General features: G+C 41.7%; 1 protein-coding gene and 1 long non-coding RNA gene across 2 annotated transcripts in view; one reads left to right on the top strand and one right to left on the bottom strand.

The window, feature by feature from the left end:
* FGD3 (FYVE, RhoGEF and PH domain containing 3) overlaps nt 1-24,434 on the bottom strand; it is a 152,930-nt gene that overhangs the window by 11,972 nt on the left and 116,524 nt on the right. Inside the window, exons 11-17 of the mRNA XM_072128116.1 lie at nt 17,889-17,981; nt 14,262-14,341; nt 12,945-12,975; nt 12,610-12,711; nt 10,986-11,048; nt 4,750-4,872; nt 2,428-2,577 (exon numbers count right to left, since the gene is read on the bottom strand). Of these exons, the coding sequence (XP_071984217.1) occupies nt 2,428-2,577; nt 4,750-4,872; nt 10,986-11,048; nt 12,610-12,711; nt 12,945-12,975; nt 14,262-14,341; nt 17,889-17,981 (642 nt within the window). The remainder of the gene's footprint in view (nt 1-2,427; nt 2,578-4,749; nt 4,873-10,985; nt 11,049-12,609; nt 12,712-12,944; nt 12,976-14,261; nt 14,342-17,888; nt 17,982-24,434) is intronic.
* LOC140104543 (uncharacterized) overlaps nt 1-24,434 on the top strand; it is an 81,524-nt gene that overhangs the window by 8,849 nt on the left and 48,241 nt on the right. The gene's annotated exons all lie outside the window — the stretch shown is intronic.

Below are 24,434 nucleotides of genomic sequence, written 5' to 3'. Positions count from 1 at the left end.
GCCTGTGCAGTGTTCAGCAAGTTCGGACACTCCCTTACAATTGATTAGAGATTGCTGGACCTGCTGCTCCATCTATCCATTCTTATAATAAGTGTCGATCCCAGGAGTTGGACCCTCACCAATCAGATTGTTATCCCCTCTCCTGTGGGGATAACAATAGCAATCAAACTTGGTAGACCCCTTTAAACACAATATTAAATAAAATTGATGATATCTTATAGACCAGTGATGGCGAACCTTTTGGAGACAGAGTGCCCAAACTACATCCAATATCCATTTATAGGTCGCACAGTGCCAACATGACAATTTAAGTAGTAACTTATTGATCCTAGCTGTATCACAGGTTTCAATCGTATTGGAGTTCACCAATACAATAGAAAGATGATGGGGAAATTTGGATTGTAGCTTCCCTTCAGTGTCCCCTGAAGAGGAAGAATCGGGGGACCCAGAGCAGGAGCTCCAATGACAATCCATCTCTATCTACACCTTCTGGCTCCTAAGGTAGTCCTGGCAGCCAAGGATGTTGCTTTAAAATGGCGCTGAGCATGGCATATGGTATTGGACCACAGAAGGAAGCTTTGAGGCCAGTCTTGCAAACTCTCTGTTGGAGTGAAGGCCTGGGTACCCACAGAAAAAGCACCCGTGCCATAGGTTCACCACCACTGTTATAGACTGTAAACTCTTGCAAGCAAGACCCTCACTCCTATTGTTTTATATGACAGTTTGTACTGTGTAAGGTCTCATTTTATTTGTATATGTTCCCCAGAATCTGTAAAGCTCTACAGAATTTGAGATATATATATATATATATATATATATACAAATAAAGATTATTGAGTCCTAAAAATCCCAAAATTCTGCAGTATTCACTGTAGCCATTAGGTCAAGTCTTATAATAATCAGATGACCGTACTATACAATTCATTGTAATCATGTTATGATGATAACATGATTATTGCTGAAGAGTTAAAGGGGTTGTCCATGGTTTGAAAAACATGGGTGCTTTTTTCCATAAAACACACCTCTCCTAGCCAGGGGTAGTGGGTGTTATTGCCACTAAGCTCTATTCATGAAGTAGCCATGTACTTCTAGGAAGCCCCTTTAATATTTCTATTACAACATCTGTCATTCATAAATGTAGTGGTCACAATATAATGCACAATGACCTTAGCACAGGTCACAGACCATGCCCATCATAGATATCAATGATCCGAATTCAGTCTCTGAATTTAAAAAAAAATTGAAAAATCAAAAGCACAGTCCGTAAAACAATAGTATTCATCAAAGGCCTGGAAACCAAATTATACCCATCAAGCACATCCTAAAATATGGTTATAAATAAGTGCAAAAAATAAATACACTTTTATTGAGTCCCAACATGTACAACTCTCATAACCCTAAATTATTAAAATAACTGGTCAGCGCTGAACCCACAAATGAAAGAAATAATATAAATTATTTTTTTTCCAGCTGTGTCTTAGATAGATCTCGTGGAATGTGCACATAGTCATGTAATGAAACATAGGATCAAGTCAACGAAACACAAGATATTAGATAAACAAGCATAGTCTTAATTCCCTAATGAAGATTACACAATAAAGATAATTTTTTTAACCCCTTACTTTACAATTTTACTCAGTTGTATTGCTGTTTTAGCTCCTATCACTCAGTGATGGTCCGTGTGTGGGCGACCGCTAGCTGAGCAGACACTTCATGATTCCTCTGTGCTATGAGATGCTGTGTGCTTACAATGTGCTTAGTGTAGCTAAACCCTGTACTATGATAATCTTTTATTTAGCTTCTGAACATTCTACTAGTATTTGACACAGAAACAGAGAGATGTGACGGATCAGAGTCATGAGTTGGATATAAGACACAATGACACACTCAGCTCTGCTACCTCACCTTTAAAACGGCCATGTTTTTTCAACCAAAAGATAATGCCTTTAAAGCCCCTAAGATTTAGGGTAACAAATGCTATCATTCTAGTGCTATTGACACATAACCCATCGTATAGGTCATATAATCCTAGATAGAAAACACATTTCTTCTCCTCAGCAAATAATGGAAGAGATTGTGAAGGGTTATATGAGGTGAGAAAAATCGACTTACAGCAGAAGTGAAGCCTCATAATGAGAGACTGAAGGAAACTGGTGCCAGTATAATAAATGGTGCAGCCATAGTGACTAATTGGGTCCTGTGACCATCTCCTATAAGTTTCCTTTTCAAATAAACACTGGATTGTTCCCGATTGTTCCTTGGATTTAGCATTTATCATTAAAACCTGTTAATAAAACCTCCATCCATGGACCACAGTGAGTCGCCTGCCGCTAATGAAGTGGTAAGAAGCCGCCCTATTACTGGATCGCTGCCATAGCACCGCACTGCTTTAATTAATATCCCGTTAGCGGCTTCCTGAAAGATTACCTCGAGATTAGTTTTCTTCTTATTTTCAGGGTTGTCAGTTCCCCCTGGACTGCACGGAGCGGAGCTCAAGGCAAAACACTCTTTACAAACCCGATTATTCCGTGCATTTTCTGCAAGGAGCTTGAATTCGGAACACTTTGCGCAAATAACCTGGAAATGGAAAAAAAATATTTAATATTTGATGGTTGTTATTAGAGATGAGCGAGCACTAAAATGCTCGGGTGCTCGTTACTCGAGCCGAACATTTCCAGATGCTCGAGTGCTCGTTTCGAGTAACGAGCCCCATTGAAATCAATGGGAGACCCGAGCATTTTTCAGTAAAATTATAAACTTAACGAGCACAGTGAAAGAACGCAGTGCAGAACAGATTGCAGATGTTCGGGAACATCTGCAATCTGTTCCGGAGACACGCGTGCAGAACGGTGTTCTCCGCAATAGTATTTGAAGAACAATATGTGTGAAGAACAACTTGCAGATGTTTGGAAACATCTGCAAGTTGTTCTTCACACATATTGTTCTTCAAATACTATTGCGGAGAACACCGTTCTGCACGCGTGTCTCCGGGACATCTGCGATCTGCTCCGGAGACACCCGTGCAGAACGGTGTTCTCCGCAATAGTATTTGAAGAACAATATGTGTAGAGAACAACTTGCAGATGTTGCCAAACATCTGTAATGTGTTCTTCACACATATTGTTCTTCAAATACTATTGCGGAGAACACCGTTCTGCACGCGTGTCTCCGGAACAGATTGCAGATGTTCCCGAACATCTGCAATCTGTTCTGCACTGTGTTCTTTCACTGTTTTCTTCAATTAAACAATTAAATTAAATGTTTTAATTGTATCTTTTTACTGTTCTTCACTTTTTTTTTAAAATTAAATGCTCGTTATCGAGCAGGGCAAATACTCGTCCGAGCAACGAGCCGGTCCGAGTATGCGAATACTCGACCGAGCATCAAGCTCGGACGAGTATACTCGCTCATCACTAGTTGTTATGGATATGACTGTAAATTAAAGTAAAGTGTGAGTGATCAATAATAATCCTCTGATGTATCTGATGATGTCATTAGTAAGGGGGGCTTTGTCGTATAGAAATGTTGATTATAAGCTACTGGAGTCAAGTCGTTGTTGTAACACTAAGACTGAGCGGTATCCTACTTAAACCCGGATCCATACAGGGTGACGTGTAGTACCCACTGATGTAATGATAAAGTCTCAATTCCTGGCACACACTTTTTATCATCCATGCCACCTAGACACTAAGTGGGTGTGCAGGGGGCATGCAGTGACCAGGGAAAGGAATGCCAAAGCCTGTACCTTCCACTTGAATAATTGCACTCTAGACAGGACCTGGTGATTTGGGAATTAGCCCGTGACCCAAACCTTCTAGGGGGCCCACAGCCATCCAAACCATCCACCAAATTTTAGGACCTTCAAACATAGAATCATCAAACATCTGTTCTTTCTCTCAATACACATGAACACGAGCCATTTCAGGTCTTCCATTCCACAAGAAATTTGATTCTAGTCCCATATGTAAGAAGTGATTCCAGACCTGTAGGGGCTATAATATCCATACAGCCCAGGGCAGTCTTAATCCGCCTCTGCTGGTGCAAAATGCACCCGGGCGACTCCGTGGCATGAAAATTTCCCCTATTATCTACCTGTGTGGTTCTATAAAGTGGGGGGACATTAAAGGAGCCATAAGATAAGTGGTCTGCAGGAAAGTGAGCATTAATTGGGGGAGGCATAAGTTGAGTTCTACAGAAATGGGGGAATAAGAAAAATGATAAGTTGGGACTACAGAAAGGGGGAGCATTTTAAGTGGCATTATACTATGTGTGGTCGCTTAGACACACTAGGAGGCGGATATAAAAGTTTGTTATGGTGCCTGTCAACTCTAGTTATGCCCCTGACTATACATTAGTGTAGTCAATGTTAGATTACTCATTGTTGAGAGCTGAATGGGCTTTAGGCTGAGGACGCGATGGGGCGATGTGACCTGTAGCTTTGGTTAGAACTTACAGGGTTGTGTATTGTATATTAGCAGCTTAGAAAATCCATGAGAAATAAGGCTGAGTCATGTAAGAGGCAGGCGGAAAATTGGTTTGACCTGTATACTGGAGCACAGAAAATGGCACATCCCGTAAATTGTAGAATGTTGAATATTCTGATGTCGGAATTTCACAAAGATCAAATGAATAAATCTGCAGGACGTGACGTATAATACGCCCATACATAAAACACGGAACGTGAATTGAAGAAAAAGCTCTTAACTAGAAGGCCAAATGAGCGAAATCATTTGGCTATCAGACACTTACAGCCCCGCACTGCTTGCAGTGGTGTCGCCTCTTAGTGATGGAGTTGAAGGTCTCTCCACATCCTTTACAGCTCTGCTTCTCCTTGTCACGCTTAATCTTGGTCGATTTTCTGAAGGATTCTGGCTGAAAAACACAATACAGGCAGTCCCCGGGTTATGTACAAGATAAGGTCTGGAGGTTTGTTCTTAAGTTGAATTTGTATGTAAGTCGAAACTGTATATTTTATAATTGAAGATCCAGACAAAAAAAAATGTGGCCCCAGTGACAATTGGAGTTTAAACATTTTTTTGCTGTAATGGGACCAAGGATTATCAATAAAGTTTCATTATAGACACTTTACAGCTGATTATTGCAATTTGTGACTATAGTAAAGCAACCAGAAAGTTTCACCAGAGATCAGAGGGTCTGTCTGTAACTATGGGTTGTATGTAAGTCGGGTGTTCTTAAGTAGGGGACCGCCTGTATACACAAAACATGAGGCTCAACATTCTGTTAACCAAGATCCCCTCCTCCCCCATCAATCATGTATAACAGCAGTGCTATGATCAAGCTGCTCTTAAAGGGGTTGTACCAAGATGAATGTGTAATCAGTGAGGGCTCAGACTGCAGGGACCCCACCAATCACAAAATCTGTGTCTCTTCCTAACTAATTAATGGAGCGGCAGGTCAAGCATGTGTCCTAACGCACAAATCCATAGTATGGGATTATCAGAAATGCTTCAGTACAGCATTCAGCTATTTTTGGTTCTCTCAGACAGCAAATGCCAGGGCCATAGAAAGCGGAGCACTGCGCTTGCCAATTTCTGAGCTCCCATAGCATTAAATGGGGCAACATGTGGGACCCCAACAGGACTCATGCAGGACCCCTCGTGATCGTGAGGGTCCCAAAAGTCAGCAACCGCAATAGGTTTCATTCTGCTAATTCTTGGGTAATAAAAATTTTCTCTCCAGTCCTCATCATTCCTTAGATTTCCACCATCATGGGTGGAGTCAGGCCTGAAGAGGACCACCTATCTGACATTAAAGAAGGTAATTAATACAATTTCGGAAAGTAGGTTTTCTGTTGTCACTTCATGAACTTGGCCCGGATATAAGACCGACTAATGGATGGATTTTGGCCTCCAGTGAACATTTTGTAGACCAATTATTAGACCTAGTGGTGATTCTATTGTAACCAGTTTCCTATTTTATATTATTCTCAGCTCAAAAAAAGAATTGATGCTAGAAAACCCCTTTAAACAAGATCTTATTTCCTACTGATACATTCCCTTTAAGTGCTGCACCTATAGAATACATAGTGTGGAGCGTCCATCGCCGTCTGCATTTTTATAGCATTTTTTATGTGAATGAAGCCGCCGGCCATGTACATTCAGCTTATTACAATGTATCAATTCTTTCTGGCCCGAAACCAGTCACTTTAATGTGTAATGAGTCATGGGCCACAAAATGAGAGAGATGAAATGTAATCCGTCTGAAGAAGATTGATGCCAAGAAGAGAACGGTAAAAGGCAAATGTACAACCACAATAGCTGCATTTAATCTGACTCTGAAGACTTTTGTATGGAGGATCAACTTCTAAAATGTCACCGAGGTAAAGGCTCTCGATAATGAAGAAAGTACCGAGAAGCCGGAGGTGGGACGGAACGGGACAGAACCTGCCAAATTAATCACCTAGAAAAGATTTATTTTGTGTTACATTGTAGTAATTTAAAATCACTTTATTTTTGATAATCATTTCTATAATGACTGGATGACAACCAATATGTCCACCATTGATGTCCTGTGGTCCGAGGAGACCACTGATCGACTGATGTGCCATGTCTGTGGCATTTCCGGCTGGTGGGAGATGTCGAGAAGTTCCAGCATAAAGTATTCTTTTTTTGGGGGGGGGGGGAGCACTGGGTTTCCAAAAATTCCCAGGAAAATCCTTTATTTCATACCCTCCTCATAATTTAATGGTTCATAGCTGTAATCTTTGTTATGTGTTGCATGATTTCTAATTATCGTTAAAGGGAACCGGTCACCACAATTTACCAACTAAACTACCAGCCCCTTCAGGTAGGGTATAACATTTCCTTCCTGTCCTACTTGAGGAGGCTGGTAGTTTAATAGGGTAAACTCTGGTGACAGGTTCCCTTTAACCCAGGGGTCTCAAACTCGCGACAATATTTTGCGGCCCCCACCTGGTCGCGCTGCATGGAGAGGGCTCACGGGCTGAGCCCTCTCCATAGCCGGTAAGTCTTTGCTGCATATTGCAGCAAAGGCTTACCGGTAACACCCGCGATCGGTGCTAGCACCGATCGCGGGTGCTTTCACAGCGATGGCTGCCGACAAAGCTGCCGGCAGCCTCAAAAAGATAGCGGCGCATGGGCGCCGCCATCTTACCTGGGATCGCCGCTCCCCGTGACGTCATCGGGGGGCGGAGATCCGTCTCCATGGTAGCCTCAGGTCTTCCGAAGACCCGAGGTTTTAACCCCTTCATTACAATGTGCTGATAGCACATTGTAATGAATGAGGAGGAAAATCTCCATATACTGCCATACTGTAGTATGGCAGTATATGATAGGATCGATCAGACAACCTAGGGTTAAAGTACCCTAGGGAGTCTGAAAAATAGTATAAATAAAAATAAAAAAAAGTTTAAAAAAAAAAAATAATAATAAAAAAACCTAAAATTTCAAATCACCCCCCTTTCCCTAGAACTGACATAAATATAAATAAACAGTAAAAATCATAAACATATCAGGTATCGACGCGTCCGAAAATGCCCGATCTATCAAAATATGATGACGGTTTTTCAGTGCGTTTAACCCCGTTACGGAAAATAGCGCCCAAATTCGAAAATGGCACTTTTTTGCCATTTTGAAAAATATAAAAAAAATCTATAAAAAGTGATCAAAAGGTTGTACAGTCCTAAAAATGATATCATTGAACATATTATCAAATTTCGCAAAAAATGACAGCACCCACAGCTCCGTACACCAAAGTATGAAAAAGTTATTAGCGCCAGAATTTGGCAAAATAAAAAAAAATATTTTTGTACAGTAGGTTTTAATTTTTGTAAATGTATGAAAACATTATAAAACCTATACAAATTTGGTATCCCCTTAATCGTACCGACCCAAAAAATAAAGTAGACATGTCATTTGGGGCGCTCAGTGAAAGACGTAATATCCAAGCCCACAAGAAAATGGCGCAAATGCATTTTCATTGCATTTGGAATTTTTTTCCCGCTTCCGAGTACATGGCATGGAATATTTAATACCATCACTATGAAGTGCAATTTGTTACGCAGAAAACAATCCATCACACAGCTCTTTACGTGTAAAAATAAAAAAGTTATAGTTTTTTGAAGGTGAGGAGTGAAAAATGGACATGAAAAAACAGGAAAGGGCCCGTAACCGGTTAATCCCCTTCCCTCCGGTACTTGAAGAAGATGAAGTCGCCGCTCTGAACGCACTTGGTGCAGGTCAGAGCGGCGACTTCATCTTCTTCGATGGGAGGGACACGGGGAGGCAAGTACCGGGTGGTGGGGGGGGGGGAATGGAGTGCCCCTGACTGGGCTCAGTGCGGTAGGAGCTTGGGACCCCTCGGTACACAGGACGCGTTCATAGAGAAAACACGTCTCCCAGCTTGGGGCTTTCCTTGCACTGGGAGACGCCGTGACATTTGAATCTGAATAATGATATTTTGTAAGCGCATTTTGTGTGGAAAACTTGATGCGGCCCAGCCTTACCCAGAATCTACCTCCAACGGCCCCCAGGTAAATTGAGTTTGAGACCCCTGCTTTAACCCAACCCTGGCCTCAGCAGTCAATATGAACACAAACATCACTGTCGAGTTCAGTGATTGGTGGCAATAGTCATGTGACCGATCTGATTTAAACTATTACTCACAGTGACAGTCATATTCTTAGGATACATCATCAATATAAAACTGATCGATGTTTTGAGTGGAATTACTTGGGAAAGGAGGGGGGTCCCTTATGTCCAATTTTAGTTCTGCAGTTTGCGGACCTTTGGAGGACATTCAAAGGTCTGGGAAGGAGTCTTGTATAAGTATGTGTTGAAAGAATGCGGATTTCATGGCTGTAAGTCCTTCTCTTTATTGTCTCTACAGGACAGTATCAAACTTGGCAATTGGTTCAGGTGGTCATGGCCCCCTTAGAAGGCTTGGGCCCCAGGCAGCTCATAAACAAGGGACTTATTACCTATATTAACTCTCACATGTCCTAATTGGGTATCATAAAAATGTATCTTTCTAAATCAAACAACGTCTTCTCCAGCATGCTACAATATTTTCTACAGCAATAGAGGAAATACTACCAACCATCTAAAATAATGTTGTTTTAGGATAACAACAAAAAATAATATTTAAAATACATAAAAATATTGCAGCAAACTTTATTAAAGGGGTAGGAAAGCATTAGTAAGATATGGCCTCCTTCTTTGACGTGCAGTGCCACAGTTGCCTGCAGGTTGTGTGTGGTATTACACCTATAGCACCACTCATTTCAGCACACTTTACAATTTTATGTTTTAAGTTTTTGCTATCCTCACTTCCCCTTTCAGGAATCTAATATCCTGTGATTTCAGTAATGGAAATGTATAATTACCTTTTCAATTACAACTACAGATTTACCGCGCCATTGTCTTTCCCCATACGAAAACACTAGAAATTCTCAGCACGTAAACCGTCTAGCAAAGCAATATTCATTTTCAGAAAACATCAGAACAGGCGCTAATCTGCCCATTATTTACCAGCGGTCTGTAATTTTAGTTTTATTATAGAATGGAGACTCGTCATATCCCATCATAGTCAGTTCTAGTGTCTGGGAGTCCACAGTCATCAGATTGTCTGCTACTGCCATCTAGTGGAGAACCTCTGAACTTGCAAATCTGTGTCTGCAAATAATTATTTGTACAGCAAGACATAAATCCGGTAATCTCTGCTGGAGCACACACGCAGCTCTCAAGTATCTCTAATTGTTTTCTGCTCTCAGCCTGTATTAACCGATTTCACAGCAATCCGCTCAGATAAACAGGCCACATGGGATGGTCAGAGAAACCTGGCATGGGTAGCCTGGGCACAAGCAGCCAACGGATGAACAAACAAAACCACTTACACTCTGCTTCCGAGTTCTATGTGGGATAGTGGAATAGGCACTTTATAGCACTTATTCCGGATTTTCCATAGTTAGTTTCTATTAATCATTTGTCATCTACATGCCATTTGTTTCCATAACTAGTCAAAATGGGTTTAGAAAGGTTACCTAGGCTTCTTGAAAGTCAGGCATTGAAGTAGAAGGAGCTACCTAATTTAAGATAGCACTGGAGGCATTGTTTTCCTTTTTTCACTTGCATATTCCTTACCCAGAATCTTAAGTTGAGCATGAATGTAAACAGGGCCGGCGCAAGTACTGGGCATACCCGGGAAAATGCCGGGGGCCCAGAGCTGCTGGGGGGCCCACATAAGGTTTTACATCCATGGGGCTGAAAGAGGCTGTATCTAAAGAATCCAAAGAGGATGAGGGGGGCTTCATATATAAAATAACCATGAGGGGGCTGTTTGGTATAGTAAAATATGGAATATTTTAGGGAACAGGATACTGTTCGTTTCTGAATTTTTAATGCCGCCATGTGAGTTCACTGCAAAGGGACCAACTGAGGCTCTGAGCTGGCTTTGACTGTAAAGGTGGCAGTTTCCTTCCTAACCTGCATCCATGGCTTCTTACCTAGCCAAAGCAGTTCCATACATTGTACTGAGAAGACACAATGATAACAATAGAGATCTACATTCTAGAACAGGAAGCCTATTTATTATGGGCTTAATAATATTTTCACAAATATCCCTTGTCAGTCATGTCAAAAGTTCTTGATAATTAGACATTGATATATAGGAAACTGCCTTTAAGGTAGTAAGGGAGCCATTTTATTTTCCTTCCTGAAAAATGTATTTGCATGTTCCTGTACCCCATTGAATTCTCTGACATATCGTAAATAAACAAATTCATCACAGCAGCCACCACTAGAGGGAGCTCTTTGTACAAATATTAATACAGCTAATAATAAAGTTGAAAGCATGCCTACAATTTCCCTGCTGTGCTACCATAGCTGAAAAATAGCATTACACAGTTTGTCCTGAACTCAATAGTCTGCCTGTATAGTGCCAACCAGTAGTAACTCCCCATTTGTTAAATACTTTATAAGGGCATTAATAGTAGTGACCTTACTTACCCCTCCTGGTGAGCTGCAGGTGTCTGATCCTGGCGCTGAATCGTAAGAACCCAGGGTTGCTATCTAGACAGTAATGATAAAAAAAGTCTTAGTCTTTTTTAATACGTTGAGCACGGGGTTGCCTACTTCATGAGTTATTTGCTGAAATAAAAAGTTATTTTCCAATATATTTACTGTATCAATTAATAACGGTTTTATCGAGTCATTCTACAGGAAGCTTCATTGTTTAGTTCCTGTGGATAAACACCGGTCCCTTGTCATGTGATGACACACAGGTGCACTGCTCTTTATATCTCTAGTCATGTGATGTCACACAGGTACACGGCTTGGTTTATCTCTGGTCATGTGATGTCACACAGGTGCACGGCTCATTATATCCCTGGTTATGTGATATAACAAGCTGTGCACCTGTGTGACATCACACAGCTCTGATTACTCCCTGTGATATAAACAGCCGTGCACCTGTGTAACATCTCATGACCAGGGATATATAGTATACTGCAGCTCCCCGCCTCCATCACTGTATACTGCAGCTCCCCGCCTCCATCACTGTATACTGCAGCTCCCCGCCTCCATCACTGTATACTGCAGCTCCCCGCCTCCATCACTGTATACTGCAGCTCCCCGCCTCCTTCACTGTATACTGCAGCTCCCCGCCTCCATCACTGTATACTGCAGCTCCCCGCCTCCTTCACTGTATACTGCAGCTCCCCGCCTCCTTCACTGTATACTGCAGCTCCCCGCCTCCTTCACTGTATACTGCAGCTCCCCGCCTCCTTCACTGTATACTGCAGCTCCCCGCCTCCATCACTGTATACTGCAGCTCCCCGCCTCCATCACTGTATACTGCAGCTCCCCGCCTCCTTCACTGTATACTGCAGCTCCCCGTCTCCTTCACTGTATACTGCAGCTCCCCGCCTCCATCACTGTATACTGCAGCTCCCCGCCTCCATCACTGTATACTGCAGCTCCCCGCCTCCATCACTGTATACTGCAGCTCCCCGCCTCCATCACTGTATACTGCAGCTCCCCGCCTCCATCACTGTATACTGCAGCTCCCCGCCTCCTTCACTGTATACTGCAGCTCCCCGCCTCCATCACTGTATACTGCAGCTCCCCGCCTCCATCACTGTATACTGCAGCTCCCCGCCTCCATCACTGTATACTGCAGCTCCCCGCCTCCATCACTGTATACTGCAGCTCCCCGCCTCCATCACTGTATACTGCAGCTCCCCGCCTCCATCACTGTACACTGCAGCTCCCCGCCTCCATCACTGTACACTGCAGCTCCCCGCCTCCATCACTGTATACTGCAGCTCCCCGCCTCCATCACTGTATACTGCAGCTCCCCGCCTCCATCACTGTATACTGCAGCTCCCCGCCTCCATCACTGTATACTGCAGCTCCCTGCCTCCATGACTGGAACAGAGGAATCAATAAAAGTCTTTTTAACAAGACTGCTGTCTCTTATCCCATATATAGAGACATAGGTGGACAATGTATGAAGACATCTAACTGGTACCGTGCGTAGTTTGTAAAGGGGTTCCCTGGTGACAGGATCTCTTTAATAACTGTAAAATCTCCATTAAATCAAGTCTACTCTTCCAGCATTGGTGATAGTTACCGGTGAGTCTGGACAATGCTCCTCCTCCCGGGAGAACGAACTGTTAAATGCTCGAAACGTTTCGCTATTTTGCTTGTGCTTTTCAATTGTCGCTTGTATAACCTGAAACGGTGAATTAAAATGCAAGTAAATAGCCAGAATCACAGTCACTTATACTGATTATATGCCTTTAATGTGAGGAACATCACAAATAATAGTAACTACTACTCTTATGGAGCTAAAAATATGTTACTTCGCAAACCATGAAGCAGATTCAGGAAAAGGACTTATCATATATATATATATGTTATATACAGTAATACATTATAAATTAACTGTATACAAAGACCACACACCTGAATCCATTCTTTTTTCTCCTCTTCTGTCCTAAAAAAAGATAAGAAAATTGAATGATGATATAAAAGTTTTATTTTTTATCTTAGGATTGTTTTTATACAAAATGCATCTTGTTACAAAAATATGGTGGAGGTTTCTCAAACATATCACATGTCCCCTGATCAGATCATACATGGTGTCCTATCTGCAGGCAGCATGTTATAGAGCAGGAGGAGCTGAGCAGTTTGCACATAGTGTCCTATCTGCAGGCAGCATGTTATAAAGCAGGAGGAGCCGATTCGATTGTACATAGTGTCCTGTCTACAGACAGCATGTTATAGAGCAGGAGGAGCTGATCAGATTGTACATGGTGTCATATCTGCAGGCAGCATGTTATAGAGCAGGAGGAGCTGATCAGATTGTACATGGTGTCATATCTGCAGGCAGCATGTTATAAAGCGGTAGCAACTGATCAGATTATGAGCTGAGCAGTTTATTTATAGTTTCCTACCTGCAGGAACATGTTATAGAGCAGGAGAAGCTGAGCTGATTGTACATAGTGTCCTATCTGCAGGCAGCATGTTATAGTCAGAATGAACTTCGCAGATTTTACATACTGTCCTATCTCCAGGAGTAGAAATTGAGTGGATCTATATATATAGTTTTGTCGGGGAAAACATAGTATAACTTGTCACTTATTCTGCTTAAAGAGCTATTCTCCTCTGGCCATTCACATTTAATTTATCTTCAACATTTCTTTAATTGGATGTTATTTAATAATATTGTACCTTTGTGAGGATAATTCCCCATAAATGCAGCCATGTTATCCCTTAAAAAAGAGATTGTTGTCCTTGGATACAACCGCCTTTGCGGGAGGGATTGCACAAAGAGACATTGTTTTTGCATATAAAATGTCCTGGAGTTACTGCATGTCTCACAGCCATCCTGTGGTCCCGAATACTGAATCTTTGTGGTTAGGCTCCTCATTAGCGCATGTGTAAATACTCTGCCAGAGTGTAGTGGTGGTCATATCCAAGGACAGATATCTCTTGAGACAACATGACTACAAGTATAGGAAATTATCACACTCCTTTAAGTCCAAATCATACTGCCCTGCATGAATCCCAAAGGCTTGGGTAAATGATACAAACTCTTTAAGAAGTCTAAAAAGCTCTCTAAATCGTAAGGTGGCAATTAATGTTTTCATGTTTATTTGATTCCATATCTTGTAAAATATTGAACTGTAAATGTAGCCACTGCCCCTAAAGATGTCAAATTATACACAACAAATGTAATAAAACAAACCCCATATGACCCCAGACACAGCATTCAGCTACCTGGCCTGAAGTTCCAGCGATCGCTTCTTCCCCGTTATCAGGAAAGTGTGAGATGCGTTTGGTTTCACAATTTCCTGGACCTGATGGATAAAACAGTTTAAGATTGAAACCTGCAGGTTTATCGGAGGGGAATGTCAGGACTTGACTCCATTACTTTCAGAATCAATTATGCTGCAAATATTGAACAAACTTTAATGGAACTTTATACTGATGTGAAACTCCTGGGCAATGGAGCTGTCAATCACAATCCTGCATATCACTGAGAGATGGCGGATGATTGACAAGTCGCTGATTGATTCGCTGCATAAGTAATGCAAAAGTTTTATGTAGAAATTTTCCTGTACGTTGTGTTAATGTACATAGCCACTGCTTTTTTATGTGGCAGAGAAGTTTTTTGGCTGCTGATGGTCTATTCTAGGCCAAAATAAAATTAAGAAATTTACAGCTCCTCCCCCTTGCTGTAATATCTAACCAGAATCGTGCTACTGCTCTTACTCAAAGCAGAGGACTGTGCTGTGTTCAGTGAACAGATCTCACACAGCTACAATCCTGGCATATAAATGCATTTTTCACAATCCTGCTGCTACTAATAATATACACACAAAGGTATAGGTATACCTTTGTGTGTATATATGGTATTGGTATATATATATATATTATATATATATATATATATATATATATATATACACATACACACATACACTCACCGGCCACTTTATTAGGTACACCTGTCCAACTGCTCGTTAACACTTAATTTCTAATCAGCCAATCACATGGCGGCAACTCAGTGCATTTAGGCATGTAGACATGGTCAAGACAATCTCCTGCAGTTCAAACCGAGCATCAGTATGGGGAAGAAAGGTGATTTGTGGCCTTTGAACGTGGCATGGTTGTTGGTGCCAGAAGGGCTGGTCTGAGTATTTCAGAAACTGCTGATCCACTGGGATTTTCACGCACAACTATCTCTAGGGTTTACAGAGAATGGTCCGAAAAAGAAAAAACATCCAGTGAGCGGCAGTTCTGTGGGCGGAAATGCCTTGTTGATGCCAGAGGTCAGAAGAGAATGGGCAGACTGGTTCGAGCTGATAGAAAGGCAACAGTGACTCAAATCTGCCTAACTTGGTTGTAACGGGTGGCGAAGAGCATTTCTAAACGCACAGTACGTCGAACTTTGAGGCAGATGGGCTACAGCAGCAGAAGACCACACCGGGTGCTAAGAACAGGAAACCGAGGCTACAATTTGCACAAGCTCATCGAAATTGGACAGTAGAAGATTGGAAAAACGTTGCCTGGTCTGATGAGTCTCGATTTCTGCTGTGACATTCGGATCGTAGGGTCAGAATTTGGCGTCAACAACATGAAAGCATGGATCCATCCTGCCTTGTATCAACGGTTCAGGCTGGTGGTGGTGGTGTCATGGTGTGGGGAATATTTTCTTGGCACTCTTTGGGCCCCTTGGTACCAATTGAGCATAGTTGCGACGCCACAGCCTACCTGAGTATTGTTGCTGACCATGTCCATCCCTTTATGACCACAATGTACCCTGTAGCATCTGATGGCTACTTTCAGCAGGATAATGCGCCATGTCATAAAGCTGGAATCATCTCAGACTGGTTTCTTGAACATGACAATGAGGTCACTGTACTCAAATGGCCTCCATAGTCACCAGATCTCAATCCAATAGAGCATCTTTGGGATGTGGTGGAACAGGAGATTCGCATCATGGATATGCAGCCGACAAATCTGCGGCAACTGTGTGATGCCATCATGTCAATATGGACCAAAATCTCTGAGGAATGCTTCCAGCACCTTTTTGAATATGTGCCACAAAAAATTGAGGCAGTTCTGAAGGCAAAAGGGGGTCCAACCCGTTACTAGCATGGTGTACCTAATAAAGTGGCAGGTGAGTGTATATATATATATATATATTGTGTGTATATTATTAGTAGCAGCAGGATTGTGAAAAATGCATTTATATGCCAGGATTGTAGCTGTGTGAGATCTGTTCACTGAACACAGCACAGTCCTCTGCTTTGAGTAAGATCAGTAGCAGGATTCTGGTTAGATATTACAGCAAAGGGGAGGAGCTTGGAGCAGTATGAATGATCAAATAGCACAGCAATGTGAGGACACTCCCCCAAGTTCCAATCCTGGAATATGTTAAATAAGTCCAACTCTATGATCCGCAGGAAGGGAAAAAAGCCATTCAATGCCGATTGGCTAATAGCCGAGAAGGAATTCTGCAATTTTGGCTATCAGAATGTGCTGTCCCAAGAATCACTGTCTTTGACCATGCAGAAAATCAGCTTTTTTTTATGGCCCAGAGGGTTCAGAGGTCATTGTCACAGACCTAGTCCATTGGAGCATTGCAGTGGGAACCCGGTCACGACACATTGCACAGAGCAATCTGCTTCAGTTTTGTGCCGGACCCCAACAGCTGATCGGTGCAGACTCCCAACTGATCAGATATTGATGGCGCATCCTAAGTATAGACCACACATATAATATGGACTAGCAGCATTTCACATGTCGAGGCTCTATTAGACTTGAACACTTAAAGGGGTTGTCCACTTTCAGCAAATAATTGGTATAGTTTGTGTAAGGAAAAGTTATCCAATTTTTCTATATACTTTCTTTATCAGGTCCTCCCGGGTTTCTAGATGTCTGCTTGCTCTAAAGCTTCTATGTTGCTTCCAGTGGATAGAGATCTGTCCGTTGTCATGTGATGGACACGCAGGTGCAGGCGGTATGTTATAGAGCAGGGGGAGCTGAGCAAATTATACAGTGTCTTATCTGAAGGCAGTATGTAATAGAGCAGGAGGAGCTGAGCAGATTATACAGTGTCTTATCTGAAGGTAGTATTTAATAGAGCAGGAGGAGCTGAGCAGATTATACAGTGTCTTATCTGAAGGCAGTATGTAATAGAGCAGGAGGAGCTGAGCAGATTATACAGTGTCTTATCTGAAGGCAGTATTTAATAGAGCAGGAGGAGCTGAGCAGATTATACAGCGTCTTATCTGAAGGCAGTATGTAATAGAGCAGGAGGAGCTGCGCAGATTGCACATAGTATCCTCTCTGTATGTACCAGCATGTTATAGTCAGAATGAGCTATGCAGATTTTACATGGTCTCCTATTGTGAGAATGACACGGACTTGATTACTCTCTGTGATAATAATGGCTCATGAACCTGTATGTACCATGGACAAATTTCTATCCACTGGAAGTAAATGTAGAAGCTTTCTATAGCAGAACAACAAGCAGAGATCCAGGAAACAGTGAGGAATTGATACAGAAAGTTTAATGGAAAATTGTAGACATTTTTCATTACACAAACCATAGCAATTATTTTTTGAAAGTGGACAACCCCTTTAAGGGGGAGATTTATCAGATGTGTCTGAGAGAAGAACTGTTCCAGTTGCCCGTGACAACCAATCAGAGCTCAGCTTTCATTTTCCCACAGTTGATTATAAAATCAAAGCTGAGCTCTGATTGGTTTTCGTGGGCTACTAAAACAGTATTACCTCAGACACTTTGGATAAATCTCCTCCCTTGTGTCTGTGTTAGAACCAGAATTTAGTAACAGAATGACAAAATAAAAAGGGTTCGAAGAAAAGGGAAGTCACCTGCAATCCAGCAATCTCAATCTTTTCCCGGACACTGAACTTTTGCCCCATCAGCCTCAGTTTGGGGACACAGTATAGCATCATGCTGTTAAACTGCAAGACAAAATAACAGTGAAATATTTTCTAGACACTTAAATTGCTAATTACAAATTTTGAAACTCCAATTGTCACTGGGGCAAAAGAAAAAAAATTGTCTAGAACTTCCATTATAAAATATACAGTTTCGACTTGCATACAAATTCAACTTAAGAACAAACCTCCAGACCCTATCTTGTATGTAACCCGGGGACTGCCTGTATTGCTGTTATAATAAGATGCAATTCCCTTAAAGGGAGTGTCCATGCAAATTAATTGTTTTTAAAACCACTTCTTTTACTATTTTAGAACATAAACAAGTCATAATGTTTATCTACCTGATCCTTTGTGGATCACATTACAGCAGATACCTATCCTTTACCGTCTCTGTATACATTTCTAGACTGACAGACAATGACAAGTTAGTACTAAAGCCATTGACCACATGTCATTGCATGGCTGCATTCACATGACTGTACATGTGATGTATATACGGCCGCAAGCTTGCGGTGATATATACATCCCCGTAGACAATAGGCAAAAGGCGCACATAGTGATATGGTGCCCTATCTGTACGGCAGTGCGGCAAACTTCCCTATGGAGGGGGGAAGGGTTACCCCTCCTCATCTCCAGAGTGCTGCCATATGCCCCCCTTTCCCCGGTTACGGTCGGTCAAGCATACGTTCGGCTGAAATTTGTCCATTATCATATCAAATGAATTTTATTCAAACAATTTTTCCATGGCTGGACAACTATTTTAATTTATCTGATAATTCACCATTGATAACAGTTACCAAACGTATGAAATATTATATTCCAAAGCGCCGAAAATATCTTATAAAGCTATAGAAATCGAATGGGAATGTCCCATCTACACCATCCCGTCTGTCTATAATGTCTTGCAGTGATCAGAAGGAGAAAGCTGCAGGAAGCTGCACATTTCTCCTACAGCGGCCATTGCAGGGGAAGTATACGGCACCCATTCATCACACTTTATCCTCCAAATATTTAATTATTTTATATGGGTCTGTGGTGGTGAGCTGCTAAATCTGTACACAGACTACCACCCCTGCTTGTCATGGTCAGCCTGACATCCTGATGTTATGGGGCCAGACAAATCCACCATAGCGAGGCATAACTGCATATATCAGAACTCATTGCACCGCGGTCACACTCGCAGCTGTGTGATCAGCAGATCTTGAAGCATATGTCCAGTCTCTGATTGAATTTAATTTACAAGCCCCCTACCAAGCTGGCAGAAACCAGGAAATTCCATGCCAGGCGCCCTCGCAGTCTGAAATTACACGCTCAAGTCCCCCGATTTCTTTCGCAGCATTGATGATGCTGGAGATCTGAGTAATAAACATTTTCTCCAGAGAGGAGAATCAAAATTCTGTGTAATTGGCGTCTGTATTACAGCTCGCTCCACGGCTCACACCTACGTTTTCATGTTTTGATCCATAAAGATCTTCAAATTTTCTCTTTCATGAGATGTAATGATTTAAATATATGGAAGGAAAATGGAGACGAGAGGAGCCATACTTTTTCAAATATTTGGTAGGATAAAAATTTGCTCTGGTTTGACTATTTTTTTTTTACACAAATGTTCTCATTTTCCCTCACATGCCCCTTCCTCCTTAAAGGAAATCTACCATTTGACTTCATCCATTATGAACCAAACATACCTTGAGGATGCTCTAGCTACACTGATGCAGAATCATATCTTGTTTAATCCCTGAAGTGAGTGGTTTTTCTAAAAAAAACTATTATAAAATTATGATAATGAGGCTCTGTCACTCCTGTGGCTGGATCGATGCTTCTCCTCTCACCCTAATTATGCACTGCTCCAGAGAATGATGTAATCACTGTGTAGTCCGTGACAGGCAGAAGTAATCAATCGCTGCACCATTTACCTGCTGCTCTGTATGACTCATCCAGCTTAGGTTGATTAGTCCTGTCTGGACAGTTCAGGAAGCTCCATGTAATGTGCTTTGAACAGCAGCCATCATGCAACCCAGCTTTCCCAATGTCCTGAATTTTATAATTTTTTTTTTGAGCAAAACCACTCGGATCAGGGATTAAACGAGATATGTTTCTGCATCAGTGTAGCTACAGCATTCTCAATGTATGCTTGGTTCACAATACATAAAAACAAATGGTAGATTTCCTTTAAGCTCTGAAATAATAGTATTAGCCGCCAATTTTAAAAGATTTGTTTCAGTGTCTGAAAAAATGATAGATTCTTATAGAATCTTAGAACCATCCAATATATTCGCTCATCTATACTGCTAAGTTATAATCAGCTGCAGAAAACATTTTTTTTGCAGACGTAGTAGGAAGGGGTTAAATGCTGGGCCTTCCATTGGTAAATTTTCTAGAAATTAGAACAGCAAACTTTAAAATTTTAAGAATTTTTTAAAATTATTTTTAACCAAGACTTGTGGTCATTTTTTCAATTTGCACCCTTCTATTTTTAGTTAATAAGCTTAATTCACACCATTTCCCTTCTATGTTCATATGGTATAAATTATTGTGCTGTTGCAAGATAACTGCAACCAATTTGTAATAAAATCCAGACCATTCCCTACTGTATATAAATTCTGAAAATTACTTTGAAGCGCAATTTCAGTGGAGGTTTAAAAAAAATCCTATTTCTACCCCCTGGCCAGTACATTATTTTCATTAGTGTTAGCCATCTCTTATATACAGGCAGTCCCCGGGTTACGTACAGGATAGGTTTTGTAGGTTTGTTCTTGTGAATTTGTATGTAAGTCAGAACTGTATATTTTATAATTGTAACCCCAGCCAAACTTTTTTGGTCTCTGTGACAATTGGATTTAAAAAATGTTGGGTTGTCATAAGAACCAGGATAACAATAAAGCTTCATTACAGACACCTGTGATAACTGTTACAGCTGTTTATTGTAGCCTAGGACTAAAGTACAGTAAATTACCAACATCCAGAGGTCCGTTTGTAACTAGGATTTGTCTAAGTCAGGTGTTCTTAAGTAGGGGACTGCCTTTACTGTACCTATAATATTTTGTCTTGTTGTGTTCCTGGCCTATATACCTTATATACTCGAGTATAAGCCTAGTTTTTCAGCACAAAATTTGTGCTCAAAAACCCTAACTCGGCTTATACTCGAGTCAACTAAAACATAAAGACAAAACTCACCTTTCTGACGTCACCCGTAGGTCCTCTTCTGTCTGAGACAGTCGAGGACCTACAGGGGACATTGGAAAGATGAGTACAGTGTTATTTTTTTTCCTACTACAGGGGCTGGGCAGGCTGTATGCTACAGGGGCTGGGCAGGCTGTATGCTACAGGGGCTGGGCAGGCTGTATGCTACAGGGGCTGGGCAGGCTGTATGCTACAGGGGCTTGCAGACTATATACTGGGAGGCTGTAACCAATGCATTTCCCACCCTCGGCTTATACTCGAGTCAATAGGTTTTCCCAGTTTTTTGTGTTGAAATAAGGGATCTCGGCTTATACTCGGGTCGGCTTATACTCGAGTATATACAGTATTTTCCCCATACTTTACATTGAAACTCTTCCAGCTCATTTTGACGGCTGTATATGATCACAAGCTCACCAGAATGCCTCTGCTTGTTGATCAGATTTGATTTTTGGAGTACAATACTGCAAACTAAACCAACAATTAAACCAGAGGCTCATCTTAAAGTGGACCTGTCCCCTCTCCTGACCCGTTTATTCCAAATGAAATAGCAATTCTGGATCCAACCAACCATACTTAGAGCTTCAAGTTTTGTGGTTTGTTTTTTATTCCTCCAAAATCCATATGAATAAATTGACAGCAGGGTGTTGCCATTTGGGGGTGTGCCTCTACAAAGTCTTTTACTGTCCAATCAGTGCAGCCGAGGATCGTCTATATAAAGACAAACCTCCTCGACATAGAATACAGTTTGACAAAATACATTTGTATTAATAGATTTTTGCTATAAATAGCTAAAGGAACATCACCACACAAAGAATAGATGAGAAATACAAGTATTTACCAAAGTAGACATGCAAGGTCATGATCCCCTCATTGGTAAATGTGTAATAGGGATCCAGTTATTATGTGAAATTTATAATATTGGGACCTTCTTATATAGCAATTGGCCATAATGTGGTTATACCATGTCTGATACTTATCAGCTGGGATGCCCACCGTTTATGAGAACGGAAGTATGTTGTCACTAAATGATGGACCTGCAGGTCCATGGGAATGTCAGAAATTGCTGAGCACAGCGCTCAGGTGTTTCTGGCACTCTCATTAGTGGGGACCCTGTTCTCCTAATCTGTGGGGTATTAGGGGTTAGACCCCCATGCTTACATTCCTGTGCATAAGCGTGGCTGCTACCTATGGCTACACCCCTCCAAAAAAGCCAAGTAAATCACAAACTCAGAGCTCTGTTGTATCTAGTAGGATTTAAATTTCCTTTTTGCATTTTAGAAATGCTACAGAGTTTTCTTACATTCAATGGAAGACATTAATCAGGTAACCTAAAGCTCAGAGCGCCATTACATAAGATTAGGTACCCAACCCAATTCCCAATTTATTCAATTAAACATTGTAAACGATTCTGAACTCGACCAATACAAAAAACGGAGAGTCGGGCTGCTACACCAGTCCTCTATATTCATTAGCTAAATGCAGATTTAATAACGTCCATTAACTGCAGAGAGAGCTTCTGGGGGTCCATGTCTGGAAGCAATTCTAGCAAATCATAGGATATCCCTAAGTTCTACTGTTCTTCCAGAAGTTACATTTCTGGGGTGATGACTAGACTATAAAACACACTACGTTTATGTAGATATGAATTAGAATATACCTCCACTCCATAAGAGACGCATTGTGGTAACCATACAAGGCGGATGCCTCAACCACCCACAGGGACCAATGGCCGCTCACTGTACGCACAGGGACCAATGGCCGCTCACTGTACGCACAGGGACCAATGGCCGCTCACTGTACCCACAGGGACCAATGGCCGCTCACTGTACCCACAGGGACCAATGGCCGCTCACTGTACCCACAGGGACCAATGGCCGCTCACTGTACCCACAGGGACCAATGGCCGCTCACTGTACCCACAGGGACCAATGGTCGCTCACTGTACCAACAAAACTTTGGTCCAGTGTTATTGCCACAAAATCTGGCTATACTAGAGGTGCTAGGGGTTTAAAATTGGAAGAGCAAAATTAATAACCTGACCCAACCTAGCGTCAACATCTGCAAGGAGTTTGTATGTTCTCTCCATATTTGCGTGGGTTTCCTCCAGGTTTCCCTCTTACACTCCAAAACATACTGGTAGGTTGATTAGATTGTGAGCCCCCTTAGGGACAGGGACCGATTTGGCAAGCACTGTGCAGCCCTACGTAATCTGTATGCGCTATATAAAGGAATTATTATTAATTATTATTCAACTGTCCGGGATCAAGGGACTTGGACAACAACTTTTATACAACAAAACTGACAGCCTCCTCAGGTCAGATGTGAAATAACCGTCCAAGCATTACCTTTTCTACATGAAAACTCACTCATTTACATATAAAAACAATCACCTCCAAACCCATATGCAAATTAGTTGCGAAGAGTCACTTTTGGACGGACATGAGTCAGAGTCTTGAAGGAGCCCCTTTCTTGAGCATTATAGTACTTAAAAACACATCTGTGGTTCTGTGTGCTACAGACCCAAAGATACAGACAGTTAAAGAGATCATTGTGAATATGAACTGCAGAAAGATCTGAATCCCATGTCCTTAACTGAAGGAATCTCCAGTTTTATAGCACAATCATGATACATTTTGAATGTCAAGCCTGACTCTTTTCAGGCAAAAAATGACTCTCCCAAGTTCATGACTTTGAATAAGGTTTAACTAAAATATGATAATAGGGCGGCACGGTGGCTGAGTGAGTAGCACTTGCAGCACTGGGGTCCTGGGTTCGAATCCCACCCAGGTCAACATCTGCAAAGAGTTTGTATGTTCTCTCCGTGTTTGCGTGGGTTTCCTCCGGGTACTCCGGTTTCCTCCCACACTTCAAAAACATACTGTTAGGTTGTTTAGATTGTGAGCCCCATGGGGACAGGGACCAATTTGACATGCATGTGCAGCGCTGCGTAATCTGTGTGCGCTATATAAATAAAGAATTATTATTATTAATCATATTTCTATGTTAAGACTCGGTACATACTTGGTAATGTTTTACTCCTGCGCAGTAACTTCTCCGTTCTACGGATGTTTCCTAATATCTTTTTAATTACACATTACTTATAAGAGGATCTGGTGAGCAGTCTAGACAGTGACCTGAGCTGTCTCCAGGAAAGTAATAATGGAGTCGTCCATTTAAAACATACAAACTAGTTATATCTAATTTACATTATCCTGGAACATATTACTGTGAAGCCAAGATTGACTTGTACGGCGTATCCTATGGCTGACGCAATGAGGAGCAAAGTTTAGT

The sequence above is a fragment of the Engystomops pustulosus genome, chromosome 10 (assembly GCF_040894005.1).
Source record: "Engystomops pustulosus chromosome 10, aEngPut4.maternal, whole genome shotgun sequence".
NCBI classification, from domain to species: Eukaryota; Metazoa; Chordata; class Amphibia; order Anura; family Leptodactylidae; genus Engystomops; species Engystomops pustulosus.
This window is presented reverse-complemented; position numbering and strand designations above follow the sequence as displayed.